At 38.5% G+C, this 15,897-nt stretch overlaps 1 protein-coding gene across 3 annotated transcripts in view; it reads right to left on the bottom strand.

The window, feature by feature from the left end:
* The window catches only part of LOC106064166 (ATP-dependent translocase ABCB1-like), a 215,818-nt gene that overhangs the window by 49,398 nt on the left and 150,523 nt on the right, over positions 1-15,897 (bottom strand). For all 3 annotated transcript variants that reach the window (XM_056040703.1, XM_056040688.1, XM_056040697.1), the window contains one exon: positions 6,927-7,130. In XM_056040703.1, the coding sequence (XP_055896678.1) occupies positions 6,927-7,130 (204 nt within the window). The remainder of the gene's footprint in view (positions 1-6,926; positions 7,131-15,897) is intronic.

The following is a 15,897-nucleotide window of genomic DNA, read 5'->3' on the forward strand; positions in this document are numbered from 1 at the left end:
ATACTATTTCCGCAAAAGCTGGAATAAATCTGCTATAAAAATTAGCAATACCTAGCAAACATCGAACCTCTTTTTTCGTTTTTGGTGCTTTTATATTTAAAACCTTGTCTTTGTAATTGGGTTCTGGTTATATGCTTCCTTCACCTACAATATTACCCAAGAAAGTTATTCTAGGATACGCGATTTCAAGTTTGCTTGGCTTGATAGTGTTAGACACCTAGTTTATAGTATTTGTTATTTAGCGACGCACCATAGAAGACGTATATTGAACGGGACTAGTGACGTTTGCGATATTTTGGGTTAGAGACTGGAATAGAAGACGTGTTTATTTGACAGAGACTTTACTGTGGCCTTTTCTTGGAATAAATGTCTTATAAATTGTTCATCAGTGTTGACCACATCTCTTCACTCATGGTTTGTTTATTCTGTATTGTTGATCAACTACACTGAATACACCCGAACAATAAAACTCAAACGCTTGCAGAGTAATTGATTGAAATTCAACAGTCATCTATAGTTGACCTCAAGACACCCTGAACAAGGCCATCAAAGTAGTAAACCCATATTCTTTTAGTCTGGGCAACACTTTCTCTAGTGCTATTAAGTGTGATGACCAGTCATGCCCTAATACAAAAATGTCATCAAAATAAAACACAACATTTTCCAGTGCTTTAAGTATGGTCCTTACAGTGCGATTAAAAAAACCAGGAGAATTAAGCAGACCAAACGGTAGGTATTTAAATTGAAAGTGACCACTTGGTACCCTGAATGCAGTGTATTTCCTACTATTCTCTTCTATTGGTATTTGCCAGAAGCCTTTTGTTAGATCTATCTTTGTAAAAAAAATGGCACTATTAAGTTGTAAGAAAAGATCTTCTTGGTCTGGAATAGCCTCCGCGTCAAATTTGGTAACAGCGTTTAATTTCCGAACATCTATGCAAGTACGTATTGTGGAGTCTTTTTTCTTAACCAAAACAACAGGAAATGCATAGGGCGATTGAGACTCTTCAATAATGTCCATTTGAATCATGTTCTCTATCTCCTTGTCTAAGACATCTCTCATATGAATAGGAACTGCGTATGGCCTCAGTGTAATAGGCTTTTCTGTTGTGAGCTCAATGTTGAATGCTTTAACCTTTGCTTTACCCGGTATATAATAATAATAATAATAATAATAATATTTATTATCCGTAAGGAAATTTGTCTTACAATTTGTGCATTACACCAAACAAAAAAAAATATCAGTAATTATATCTTTATACTTCTCAACAAGCTTCTGAATTTGTTCTCTTTGGGATTCAGTTAATTCAGTATTGATATTATATGTTCGCTGGAATTTGTACTCTCAAGAGTAGGTAACTCTGTAATTTCATCCTCATGGTTATCCTCTTCTTGGTCGGTTACAAAGGACACTATGCACGCATGTAATAATTCTTCCCCTTGACCCACATTCGAGACATGTGACGCAGTTCCAGCAAGTAGTAGATCATTATTTTCCCTAACCTTACATTCAGTGTTGTTTTTTTCATATTTTACAAGTCTGTTAACATGAAGAATTTTTGCTCGATTGCCATTCTTTATTTTTACATTCTTTATTTTTACATTGAACTTACTAATTCTTTTTTCTACTTTATAAGGCCCCTGCCAGTGCAAGGCTAACTTGTTCTCCCTCTGTGGTTTCAGTAAAAGCACAGAATCACCTGTTTGAATATTTTTTTCTTTGCTATTTCTATTATACCTTTTATAACTTTCTTTACATTTCGAGCTATTATTCTGAGCTATTTGACAAGCCAAAGCCAGCCTACTTTTTAGATCTAATAAATAGTCAAACAGATTCTTTATTTCGGGTTCTACCTGTTGATTAGTAAAAAGATCTTTTAGAATTGACATAGACTTTTCTTCCATATAGCATTTCATAAGGGGAAATGACTCATTTGGTACCTCTCTGTACGCAAACAGAAGTGCATTTATAACTCTATCCCAATTTCTTGGTTCTGCTTCAGCCGTTTTTCTCAGCATGCATTTCAAAGTCCCGTTGAAGCGTTCTACGCCCCTACTTGACATAGCATGGAGTGGGGTTGATTTAACAACCTTTAATTTAAAAGACTGACATATTTCTTTGTATAACTCGGATCTGAGCTGAGGTCCGTCGTTAGAGAGTATCTGTTCAGGGAACCCTATTCTAGTGAAAACAGCACTTAAAGCTTCTATTACTAATGTTGTTGTTGTATTAGGTAGTGGTACAGCTTCCGGCCATCTTGTTGCCAAATCAACTAACGTTAAAATGAATCTATTCTTTCGATCTGTCATTTGGAGTGGTCCTATGATATCAATAGCAACTTTAGTAAATGGAGTGGAAATAATATTCAGGCGCCCTAGTTCTACCTTTCCAGCTTTTCTTGGGTGTTTACCTCCTTGACAAAGGTCACAACATTTAATGTATGTTCTTATATCTTTATCTACACCTGGTCAAAAGAAATGTGAATATACCCAATACCTGGTTCTATTTATAGACATATGTCCAGCTAAGGGTGTATAGTGTGCTATTTCTAACACTAGTTCACGTCTATTCGTAGGAATTACAAGTTATCGCTCTATACCCCAGGGCTATCTTTTCTTTCAAATTCTTTGTAAAGTAGACCTTCTTCAACTATAAACGATACCAATCCCTTCTTCTTATCTTCGACCGTTCCTGCTTTCGCTTTTTCCCATAATCTAACTAACGAACTATCATTTCTTTGATCCTCTCTAAAATCACTGTCCCATTCCATCCACTTACTTAAACCAATCCTGTCATTATCTTCCGATTTGACCCTAGTGTCTTCTGCTTTCGCCATTGCCCTAGTAACAACATCCCCATACAAAAATGCCTTAGCCTGATCAACGTTACAAATAATAATATCTGCAATCGGGTCCTTGAACATGGCCGCCACAAAAACTCCTTTTAGAAATGGAGTATCAATGTCTATCCAAGCAAGTGGATACTGAGAGGTTTGTTCGTCTATTAATTTTAAAGTGAAAAACCCATCTATCTTCTGACTTTCTTCTATTAAACTTTCTCGTACCTCAATTATGCTCGTCCCAGTATCCCTTAGAACAGAAACCCTTCGATCTTATAAAAACCCCTTCACTATTTTCAATCCTCCAACTGATCTATCTTTATAATCTAAAAAAATTAATGTATCAGTGTGACATGCAAACAATCCCACTTGTTGACCCATTTCTGGTAATGCTCTTAGTCATTTGCTGTGTTGGACCTCTATTCTCATTTAGCTTTACCCGACACCATCGAGCAATGTGTCCGCCCTTTCCACATCTATAGCATATCACTTGTGTCCCCTCTGTGTTTATATTATTCGGGCGACGACTGTTAGATTGACCAGTGGCACCAAATGCTACATATGAGATATCGTTATTAGTTACTTAGTTACTTCCCTTTACAATAAGTGTAGAGCCTTTCGTGTCATCTCTAAATTGATCAATACAGTCTAAGACCTCTTGGGCTGAAGTAGGCTTTCGTAGCAAAATATCTTTCAGTGCCTCAGAAGATAGCACACTGTAAAGGTCAATTATACCGTCTACTGTCATTGGGGTTTGTGATATTTTAAGCCAGTTGTCAAATGTCCTTTTCAAATGGACATAAAAATCTTTCATATCGTCCGTATTTGGGGAAAGTTCATGCCACAGTGTTCGGTAGGCTTCTTCCGTGAGTTGGGCTTGTTTTAGGAGCTCCCCCTTAACAAAGTCATAGTCAGTGTTATGTATCAGTTTTGTTTGTATCATAAACAATTTTAGTTTTTTATTTAATTTGTGAGTGAGAACAAGTGGCCATCTTGTCTTGGGTATCTCGTTAGCAGTAGCAGTCGTTTCGAACAGTTCTAAGTAGAATAACAAGTCCTCGTTGTATGTCATGCATTTTAGGTTTTTGTCTAACTGTTTACTCTGTTGGTGGTTGTCGTTAACTGTAATGTCTTTCTTATCCATTTCATGTTGTCTTGCTAGTTGTTTGTCCTCCATCTCTCTTATATGTCTTCTCTCCTCCGCTTCCCTTGTCAGTCTATCTAAGTCAATTTTCGGTTGGGCATCTATAAATTTCTTTAACGTTTTTTCATTAAACCCCAACATCTGAGCCTGGGCTACTATCTTCTCAAATGGACGAGGTATAAACTCTGACATTTCTTTATTACAATATTACCCCACAAAATGATATAGTTGCAAAGTAGTTACATAAAAAAAATTAAAGCAAATTTAAAACAATATTAATACCTCTGCTCCTACTAATGTTGTTCAACTGGTACTCCAAAAGTTAAAGACAATAGTCTAAGGTTATCCAATTATGTGATTTCTCTTAGTCTATTTAAAGTATTTCCAACAGGTAATCCCAACATGGCTTTATACCTACGCGCGGTACTTGGAATGTACCACAAAAGTTAAATTCATATAAGTATGAGATCCAGCAGCAGCTTCTTCAGTATAATACAAGAAATGAGCGTATTGGTAAACCAATTATGGGGAACGAAATTGGCCATGCATATCCACTTATGTTTAGACGTACGAAGGGGTGCTACTATGACTTGCTAATAGTGAACACATTCGGCAAGTTAAATCATTATTATTAGATAGTAACAGCCTAAAATACAGACGACGAGTTTCCGCTCCTTATGTACTTGAACTCTTTCATTAGTACACACTCGGAGATATGCGCTGTCTGGGTGCAGCAGATACTTCAGGTTACAGTACTCAGAGATATGCGCTGTCTGGGTGCAGCAGATACTTCAGGTTACAGTACTCAGAGATATGCGCTGTCTGGGTGCAGCAGATACTTCAGTTTACAGTACTCAGAGATATGCGCTGTCTGGGTGCAGCAGATACTTCAGGTTACAGTACTCAGAGATATGCGCTGTCTGGGTGCAGCAGATACTTCAGGTTACAGTACTCAGAGATATGCGCTGTCTGGGTGCAGCAGATACTTCAGTTTACAGTACTCAGAGATATGCGCTGTCTGGATGCAGCAGATACTTCAGGTTACAGTACTCAGAGATATGCACTGTCTGGATGCAGCAGATGCTTCAGGTTACAGTACTCAGAGATATGCGCTGTCTGGATGCAGCAGATACTTCAGGTTACAGTACTGTCATGCAACTTCACTGGAGATTGATGCATCCATTGCATGTAGTTGTTTTGGACAGGCCCCCAAAATGTCAAGACTCCTTTCCTCTCTAATATACGTATGTGTACTCTAAGGCTGATTACTAAATGTACCCAAGTCCTGGGCAATACCGTAACGACACATACAACGACATAATAAAAGTTCAGAATGCCAATTCACAGACATATAACATGTTTATTACATACACTGTACTATAATATAGGATCAGTTCAGGCAATTGAAATATCCAGTATCAGTTAAAATATAACAGCTTAATATTCCATAGACTGAATCATGACAACACAGAAAAATGATTAGAGTCTACACTTTCAAAAGTCCACAAATCAACAAAAACATCTCACCAAGTAAAACAATCCAAAACAATAACAGTTTTGAAGTCAACAACCTGAATTGCCCCCCTTCTCCTCTACAGTAAACAGGAAACCCAGGCTGACCAGAACTCAGTCCTGACAGGAAAAGTAGCACTGAATGGAGAGAGAGCATAAAGGAAGGGTCTCGGATTGCAGATGCCATACACTACAGAAGCAGAAAGAAGGGTGATAATGCAACGGCGCCTGGTGATCACATATGCTCAACCTGCGATCGCAGCTGTGTATCAAGGATTGGCCTACTTTGTAGCACAAGAAGTTGCAAAGGGAAAAGATCGTCTCTCGAGACCTAAAATGCCACAGATCAAAACTGAAATTATTTTGAAAGCATATAACAATAGATTTACATCGTATGACAATCCATTTGTATGGTATGGTAAATACAGGGCGATTTTGACACAGTCTGATAAAACTCTATATAATAATGTTGTTATCAGTTTTCTTAATTTATTTAATGAAAGGGCAATTTAAAACATATGTCGATAAAGCAAAGAAAAAAGTCTTTTGTACCACATGTCCTGTTTGTACGCGTTTTTTTTTTATTGGATTTCTCGACTCTTCCGCTTTCTTTGCTTCCTAAATATTATTTTATGTTTCGAAAAAACGCTGCAAGACCCTGTGAGTGTTACCAGAAACGTTCAACCCCATAGAAGGACAAAATAGAAAAGCCTTGCAAAGTAATAAAAATAAATACTAGACAAAGTGAACATTAAAATTCAGGCTTACAAAGTACTCAATGAAAAATTGTAGAGAATTAAAGACTAAAATTACACATTATGTTTATCAGACCAGTTTATCTATCACACCTACAAAAAGAGAAGAGTTTATTAAACTCCATGCAAGACATTTTCTTCCTTCCATTTGTACTTAATGGAAATAAACGCTTTGTACTGAGTAATGCTATTTATTGATTTATTCCTCTAGGTAGTCGAACGTGCCTTAATAAGATATTTATTTCTTTGACTTTTTTATGCAAACAATATGAACATTGCGTGGGGAAACGTTATCTTGCGGGTATTCCATTGAAATGGCAAACAGAAAGTGTCTATACAATAATAAACGCACTAGAATTAATAAGCCAAAAATATGTGTGTGCGTGGGTGGGCGTTTTAAAACTAAAAAAAAAAACGAGATTCCAGCAAAAATAAACAAAATATGTTTGATGTTAAAAATAGCTTTAATTTGGCCAAAATTTATCACTTCATCTTTTGGCAGGGGATCAGAAAATGGGCTCATGCTTAAGTCTTAAGAGGTTTTGGAATATCTTGGAATTTTCAAACATGAGTGTAAATCGATTTATCGGGGAAAAAATCAAAGGGTGTAATCGTTGGGTAAACCTAGTTTTGTATATAAAAAATAATAATAAAATAAAATACAAAGTTGCTTACTTTTCCTGCATCTTCCAAAGCCTCTTTATTTTTTCCAGCCTGACCTGCAAGTAGCTTGATTTGCATCACTCCACCCAGAGCAATGAAGGGCATAAACCCAAGTATAACTAGTGTCAGTTTCCAGCCATAAATAAAAGATATTATTATAGCAACTCCCATGTTGGCAAAGCTCATCAATGCAGTACCAAGTCTGATGCCCGTCACCTGAAATTGATGGTATTTTGATAATGAGTTGTTTTTTTTAATAAAACAAATACATTATGAAATTACTCAGCAAAATAAACTATACTAATAATAATAATAATAGTAATAATAATAATCTTTATTGTCCGCATGGAAATTTGTCTTGCAATCTGTGCATTACACCAAACAAAAAACATTATAACTATAAGAAACCAAAGTGTACATTCACACCAGACTCACTCATAATTTACATGTGACAAAGTTTATATCAGATTGTTCTTATTGAATGATTTGATTGCCAGGGGAACAAAAGAGTGTTTGTGTCTGTTTGTCTTTGCCATCGGTGTCTTGTATCTCTTTTGTGATGGTAAAATCACAAGATCCTGACACAAAGGGTGATTCTTTATTTCGAGGATCTTGTTAGCTTTTTTAAATGTTTGTCTCAAACAACTGCCCAAATGGGGTTTGTTTTTTGCCAGTGATTTTACCAGCAGCATTTAGGATTCTATAAAGTTTGTTTTTATTTTTAATGCTCAGATTGCCATACCAGGCAGTGATATTGAAACTTAAAATATTGCAGATGTGAGCGTGATAAAACATAGCCAAGGCCTTTTCGTCAACAATAAACGAGGACAGTTTTTTTAATAATCGTAATCTTTGCTGCCCTTTTTTGCTGTTTTATTCAGTATTTGCAGTAAAATTTAGTTTATTGTCTAGGAAGGATAGTACCAAGGTATTTAAAGGTTTGCACTATTTCAATAGTCTCACCAGCATTTTCCTTCTTTTCCCTACGAAAATCGATTATCATTTCTTTGGGTTTTTTTTACATTTAATAATAAAAAATTATCTTTACAGTATTTGTCAATGTGTTCTATTTCTCTGAAATACTCATTTACGTCTGAGCTCTCTGAAGAGCCGCATCATCAGCTAATTTTGTGAAGGCGCAAAAAGGACTATCGTTACACCTTTACCCTTTTGGTAAGCAAATTGTAAAGGGTCTAACTTACTACAAAGATCATTCAGAAGAAACATTTTAACCAATTTTTCTAAACATTTAGACACAATGGAAGTAAGTGAAACATTCATTTCCTTCGGTTTGGAAATCTTTGGCACAGGTACAATTATAGATGACTTCCACACAGGTGGTATCTCATGGTTTAGTAATGAAGTAGAAAAAATATCTTGGAAAGGTTGAGCTAGTTGTTCAGCACATTCTTTTAAGATTCGCCCTTTTATTCCATCAGGCCCACCAGCTTTCATTGGGTTGACGTTTTTGAAAATGTTACAAACTTGCTCTTTAGTAATCGCTAATTCTAAACAGTTGTTAACATTGACATCCTCAAGGGCTTTGAGTCTTAGATAATTAAAATCTTTCGTGTCGAAGCGACAATATAAATCATTTAACTCGTTGGCTAATGTTTTTTCTTCTCTTGTAGCAAGATTATTTTTAAATTTGACTTGTGCTCCTGCCATTTTGTTCATGATGCCCCACGCCTGTCTCATGTCACTTGTCTTAATCGAGTCTTCCAGCTTGGTGCGGTAGTTTCCCCTCCCTTCCTCAAGAAGAACGACGTTGAGATTTCGTTGAGCTCTTTTCCTTGTCTATCCATCGCCACTCATATATGCTCTTTTCTTTTTTATTATTTCCCGTTTTATTTTTGCAGTGACCCATGGTTTATTGTTGGGGTATATCTTGATGCTCTTAGTACTGATACACATGTTTTCACAGAATTTGATGTAATTTGTCACTGCGTCGATCCATTCTTCCAGATTTAAAGTGGTCTCTTTAAACAAATTCCAGTCAGTGCAGTCTAGACATCCCTGTAGTTTGAGGATATTGTCTTGAGTCCATTCTTGTACGTTTTTTTGAATGATTTTTCCTTCTTTAAGTTTAGTGCGGTAAGTAGGCAGCAGTTGTACTGTTTTGTGGTCCGATGATCCTAGTGGTGGCTTTTCGCGAGATGTGAATGCTCCTTTGATGTTACAGTAACATAAGTCCAGAGTTCTGTTCTCTCTTGTCGGACATGAGATGTGTTGATAGAAGGTGGGTAAAATCACCCTGGTGCGTCCGGTGACCTTGTCTGAAACTCATGCACTACGTCAGCGATGATTGCATCTGCAACTTCCGTCTTGGCTGTAGGCGGAACATAAACCAGGACTATGTAAATAACACCAAAGTCTCGTGGCAACTAAAAAGGTCTCGATGAGAGCGCCAGTAGTTCTAGATCCGGAAAGCACATTCTCTTTTTAACCGTGTAGTTGGTACAATATTTGAGGTTGATGTACACACAGCCCCCCACCTTTCTTCTTCTTAGACTCAGCCGTTCTGTCAGATCTCACGCAAGAGAAACCATCAATAGCAATCAGGTTGTCGTTGTCATCCTCTTCTAACCATGTCTTAGTAAAAGCCAATAGACAACTTTCCCTAAAAACGTGGTCGTAGCGTACATGGGCACATATCTCATCCACTTTGTTTCTTATTGAGCGGACGTTAGCTAGAATAATCGTAGGAAGTGGTGGGCAAAAACCTCTTCTTCTCAGCCTTTGCCGTAGTCCTCCTTTAAAAAGGAGCATTCACATCTCCTTTGTTATTTTAATAACAATAGTAGAGTCCTATGTGCGAATTTTCTTCCACAAGTTCATGCTACAGCTGTTCTTTTTAGTGGAGGCTCACTTTCATATGAATGGAAACGTAAAAAAACACAAATGTCGATACTGGGAAGAGCATAATACTCAACGAAAGACCGATCACTCTCATCGTGTTTGGGGTAGAACTCTGGTGCCATCGGCATATGCTTTTTTGAAGAAGGGGATGAAACTGTTACTTCCGTCCGGTACTTGAAATATTGAAAAGCTGGATGACTTGGATACAAAACATGTACGGTTTCGGCAGAATGGGACCACATCTACACGACATGACGTTCGCTTGGAGTGTTGAGGGAAATGTTTCTTGGGCATTTGATCTCTTTAAGGGACGTAGGGTGGTTGGCGAGGTCACCAGATTTAAGCCCATATGAATTTTTTCCTTTGGGGATACCTAAAGGAAAAGGTTTTCCGACATCGTCTTCGAACTCTTCGATTTGACGGAAATACAACGCAATACCACCTTAGATGACACGTAGAGTCTTGGAGAAATTCCGGGAACGACTCCATTAACGGCGCAATTTGATTGATATAAGCCTAATTTTTTTAATTAGCATTAGCCAACAGGGCTTTAAAGGGAATAACCATTGGAGGTGAAAAGCTGACAAATGTCAGTAGTTTTTAATTATTTCAGAGCTATCGTCTCAGATGAAGGAACCAAACCTGAACTACACATTACCCAGCAGCAACACTCAAACAATATGGAAAAGCAAAAGCATAGCCCTCGAGATCAAAATCAGACTGGTCATGGCCACATTCTTAGATGCTTGCGTGTCTTGGGCGCTGACTGCAGAGCTAGAGAGGAAGATCCTAGCAATGCAATTGAAATGTTACAGAAGGATCCTAGATATCACATTTAGAGATTGCATCACAAACGAAGAGATTGGAGACAATATTTTTTACAGCGATTGAATCCCACGATGACCTGCTAATTATTGTAAAAAAAACGTAAACGTCTTCGGGGCTCGTAAAGACCTTCCTTCAGGGAACATACCAGGAAAAAAAGAAGAGGCAGACAGAGAAAGCGATGGGATGACAACATAAAAGAATGGACGGGCCTGCCGTTGAGAGAGGTTCTATCCACGGCAAAAGACATAGAGGAATGGAGAAAGATGGTAGACAAATCTTGTGTGGTGCCCCAACGATCCAACAGACTGAGGTATATGGGAAGGTGGTGAAGGTAAAATCCATTAAAACAAAACTAATTTTTTAATGTAATTTAAGCTTTTTTTTCTAGATAGCCAAGTTCTTTTGGTAGATTAATTCAAAATGTGAGAGATCTTTATTCCCCACCCTGTATTATGCAAATCGTTCACCGAAAATTCGTTCACCGACAAATTGTTCCAGACAAATCGTTCCCTGGATAGTAACATATTGTTGATATTATATATTCTAGTCGCGTGTTTTGTTTAATTTATTTACATTAAAACTTTTGTAGTTATTATTTCCACACAAAAAAAAATTGATTGCTAGAGATTGGGCCTAATGTGAGCTTCTTTGTTATTTTTTTTAACAAATTCTTTGTTAATGAGGACAGTATGTGATAAAAATTATACTTAACAAGGTTACAAAGACTGTTTGTGTGGAGACACAAACTGAAAATCGCCCCCCGAAGTGGTCCGCCCAGGCAGGTAAAAGGGCAAGTTTCAATATTTTCAGAATGAAATTCTATCAAAGACAAATAACAGAAAATAATGGAGAAAAAAAGGTTAAAGGTTCTGGTGTGGTGCCCGCGGTCCAGCTGGATAGGTGAAAATGAATGTGAGGTTGGATGTGAACCTGGCCTAACTGATGCCTTATAATGAATATCTAATTGTTTTGTAAAGGGCCAATCTCTTATTCCTCAAGAATAAAACATTTCCATAAAAAAAAATATTTTAAAAATTTGTTTCTTAGGCCATGTTCTCCGTATGTGTATAGCTGTGCAGTTCACGTAACAATATGAAAAAGTACTTATTAATTGTTGTTTTATACTATGTCTGACTTATATGCATACTAAATATTTTTTTTATCTTTACAAAAAATAGTAAACATTTTTATGTGTGTAAATATAGTATTTAGTATAATAGAACTTACATAATGTTATAAACCTGGTGGTGGCACAGATGGGGGTAGTGGTGTGTGTGTAGTCAGCCGACGCCAATCGCCCCAGGCCAGCGCTTGACGAGCGGTCGAGCGTGACGAGTTACGACGGTCAGCCGAGACGAGTTTCAACATGACGGTTCGGGAAGGATCGGCGTCGTGAACACAGCTCAGGAGCGTCACGAGAATTGAAGTCATCTGACCACCCAGAAACGTCGAGTGGCGTTCTGTCCGGTTCGAGAAGGCCAGCAGGGACCCTATATAAAGAGCGAAGGTATCAGAGACAGTGAGACACAACTTCTCGATCTACGGTTCGTTACGACGGCTCAGTACAAGTCCGAGAAGAGACAGAGAGACCAGTGCAAGAGTTGATACGGTGGTACGGCTATTAACGGAGAGATATTTGTACAGTCTTGTGTTATGTGCTGCCAATTGTACAATATTGGCTGTTATTTATTGACATTAAACTATTACGTTTTTTTGGAGCCCTGAGTTGTCAAGTTCTTTCAGTTGGTGGTGTATGGTGCAGTTTGCAGAGAGCCTGGATAGTGAGATTCGTAAAATAACTTAACAAAACAAATTTTAAAAAAATTTTGACAAAAAAAAATCTACAACCGTTTGCATAAATATGTTTAAAATATGGTAATTAGCTGTCTCCTCTAATAAGGAGCCTCAAGTGTTTGTTATTATTAATAGTGAATAGTTGTAAAAGTGGTGTATTTTTATGAAAAAACTGCTTGTATAAGTGATTTAAAAAATTATATTTTTTTCTTTCAGAAAAAAATAGTAGCCGTTGCATCAGAACTTTGAATGGTCTAAAATAGTGTAATGTCGGATTTTCACTATCTTTTCTAGTTTACGAGATCCAAACGGGACGGACCGACGGACAGACAGGCCACACAAAACTAATAGCGTCTTTTCCCCTTTCGGGGGCCGCTAAAAATGCGATCTGACAACAAGCTAGCTGAAAAATTTTAATGGGCCGTCACTTAACTATAGGCAACAGTTTTACTTTCATCATGTAGGCCTTCTTTTATACTTATGTCCGTTAATTCAGTTTTGTTCACCCCATCCACATTTGCTTATCTTCTTAATAGCGGTCCAGTTATTTAATTCACAACCCTAACCCAAACCTGTTCCATTATGCCGTTATGGTCAACACTTTTTTGGGCCTTCCTCTACCTATACCTTCCCTATGCTTTTTTATCTATCTATTCAGCTGGATACTGTAGTTAAAACCTAGTTGAGTGCTAGACAGAATGGTGGCTCTAGAAACAATAAAACTTAATCGAAAAGGGAACCATCTAAATAAATATATATAATTCTCTTCTTCCCTCAACAGTTTGGACGAGAAGAAGAAGTAAAGGAAAGATCACTCTCTTATTTCTGCGGATAGTCACCCCAAGAAAAAACAAGAGTATTATTCACACTACGGATGGCTGCCTGCGCACTGGACTGTCGTTTAAACTTATCCAACCCTGCCCGCTCCCATCCCCCTTTGTCCTGCGGGAGGTTTGGACTAGGAAGTAAACTATCTTCAACTCTGAAGGAACATCCGAAACATGTAAAACATTTTACAAACAAAAATTTTACAAACACTAAATAGCAGCGCCGGACTTAACCATTGTGACCGAGAAGTCATGGAAAGAGATCTACTATGTATATGTAATATGTAATATATATATATATATGTGTGTGTGTAAATAGCAGGCCGGACTTATCCATTTTGTGGCCCAATGCGAAACGGATTTCGCGGGCCAAGTTTGGGTAGGGAAGCGGATAACAATTGAAATTTAAGAGTTTGTATGCATTATATTCATTATTTCATTGCGTGTAGCAAAGTCATACAGTATATCATTATAATTCTGTTTCCTACATAGATCACGTCCAATAGCAAGAATTACCAAATGTTTCAATCTATCTTTGAGAATTGTTGACCTCAGGTAATTCTTCATTAGTTTGAGGCGCGAGAAGCTTCTTTTACTAGATTACACAATTACGGCTGATGCATAATGCCGCGCGTAAGATTGGTGTTTTCCATATTGAATGACACACCAAAATGACAATTTTTGTGAATATATTTCCGTATATTTTAAGGAATTTTTCGTATATTTTGCGATTTCGGGAGATTTCCAGCAGCTCCTTGTAAATCGCAGGAAGGCGCGGGAAATCTGTTTTAAGTTATAAAATGGTTTAATTTAATAATTTATACACCTTGAATTAGAGCGGGTCCGTCTAAGTGGTTTGATGCATATTTTTAGCTTAGATAAGATTAAGCGATGATCAGTCCAACAGTCAGCTCCGCATAAAGCTTTGGTGACTTTGACGTCTTGTCTATCAGACTGTCTGACAATGATGAAGTCTATTTGATGCCAGTGCTTGGACCTGGGATGCATCCATGATGTCGTTTTTCTGTGAGGTAGCTGGAAAAGAGTATTTGTTATTGTCAGCTTGTGGGCTGTGCACAATTCTAGTAACAATGCACCATTGCTATTGCAGTGACCAATTCCGTGTCTGTCCAGAACATTACTCCAAGTTTTCCAGTCGGAGCCTACCCTGGCATTGAAGTCGCCCAGTATTATGAGTTTGTCTGATTTTGGCGTTTTGATTATTGCAGAGTTCAGATCCGAGTAGAGGTTTTCCTTGGTGTTGTCTTGGTTGGACATAGTTGGGGCACAGGCACTTATTAGAGTTGCGTGTCGCCTTGAGGTCAGGGGTAGGCGTAATAATATTATACGGTCATTTATGCCTTTTGGTAATCCTGCTAATTTGTTTACTAATTTGGATTTCACTGCAAAGCCAACGCCAGCTGCACATCTTTCCTCGCTATTTTTGCCGATCCAGAAGAACGTGTAGCCTGCGCCAACTTCTGTTAACTGTCCTTCTTCCGCAAGTCGCGTTTCACACTAGGAAGCAATATCTACCTTGTATTTGACTAGTTCTCTTGCAACAAGGGCAGTACGACGTTCAGGACGGTTTGATTCAGCACGATCTAGTAGAGTGCGGACATTCCAGGCGCAGAGTGTGAGTTCATGTGTTTTGATTTGTTTTTTCTTTAGATTTGTGTTTGATTTGTTTCTCCCGCATTAGTGGGATCCCCGCAAGTCGCGGGAGACTGGCCAGGGTCATGGGGGACAGGCAATGATTAGGGTACCTTTTCTAGCCCGTTCCTCATGCTTAGAAGGTAAGCAGTGCATTCCTAAAAAAGGTCTGCTTAGACGCTCAGACGGCTGCCGAGTTCCAGTGCTGTCCCAGTCACTGGCAAGCGACCACATGGTCCGGGCCGCCTACGTGTAGGTTTGTAGCTATGGCTTCCAGTGTATCCACACCTGCCACTTCGCCATTGCCTATCACAGCAGGGCTTTTTTGATTGATGAACAAGAGAGATGAGAATGTGGCTTGCGCGATGAAAATTTATTCAAGTGAGGGAGATTTGGGCTGCATCAGCCTCACTCTCTCGCCCCTTGCCAGCTGCATCCAGTGGCAGAACAGAGTCCAGACAACTGGAGCTGATTTGGGGTGAAGTGGATGGCCAGTGTGCTCTACGTGTCCCACAGTGCTCCAAAACGTTCCACGGCGTTTGCTAGGCGTCAGCCTGATGGCCCTGGTAGTCCAATTCAACTTGAGCGACATGCAGCCGGAACTAGCCTTCACATGCTGGTGGTGATAGAGACCGTAGTTTCACCAGATACTAGCTCTGGCTAACCCTCACCTGGTTTGGCCCGTCAGTCGAGACGGTTTGCCGGGGTGTGGCCATTGCGGCATGCAGACAACTGCTTAGAGCCACAGGTAAGAGCTGGGCTCTGGGTGGAGACCAAGGTCAATGAGCTGCTCAGAGAGCCCGACTGCCAAGTTGACAGAGGTACTACTCCTCCTACAGAACTCCATACACCCTCAGAGAGAAAGAGAGAATATGGATCAACCCATCCCGTATGCTTGTTAACTCTTTCATTCCTAATCGACGATACCAACGTTGATTTCAATTCATTAAACTAAATGAATTTTTAGATTTATAAACTTAAATTTGTGTTGTGTAAAAAAGAGCATGCATTCTCCTATAATT

This window comes from Biomphalaria glabrata, chromosome 1, assembly GCF_947242115.1.
Source record: "Biomphalaria glabrata chromosome 1, xgBioGlab47.1, whole genome shotgun sequence".
Classification (NCBI taxonomy): Eukaryota; Metazoa; Mollusca; class Gastropoda; family Planorbidae; genus Biomphalaria; species Biomphalaria glabrata.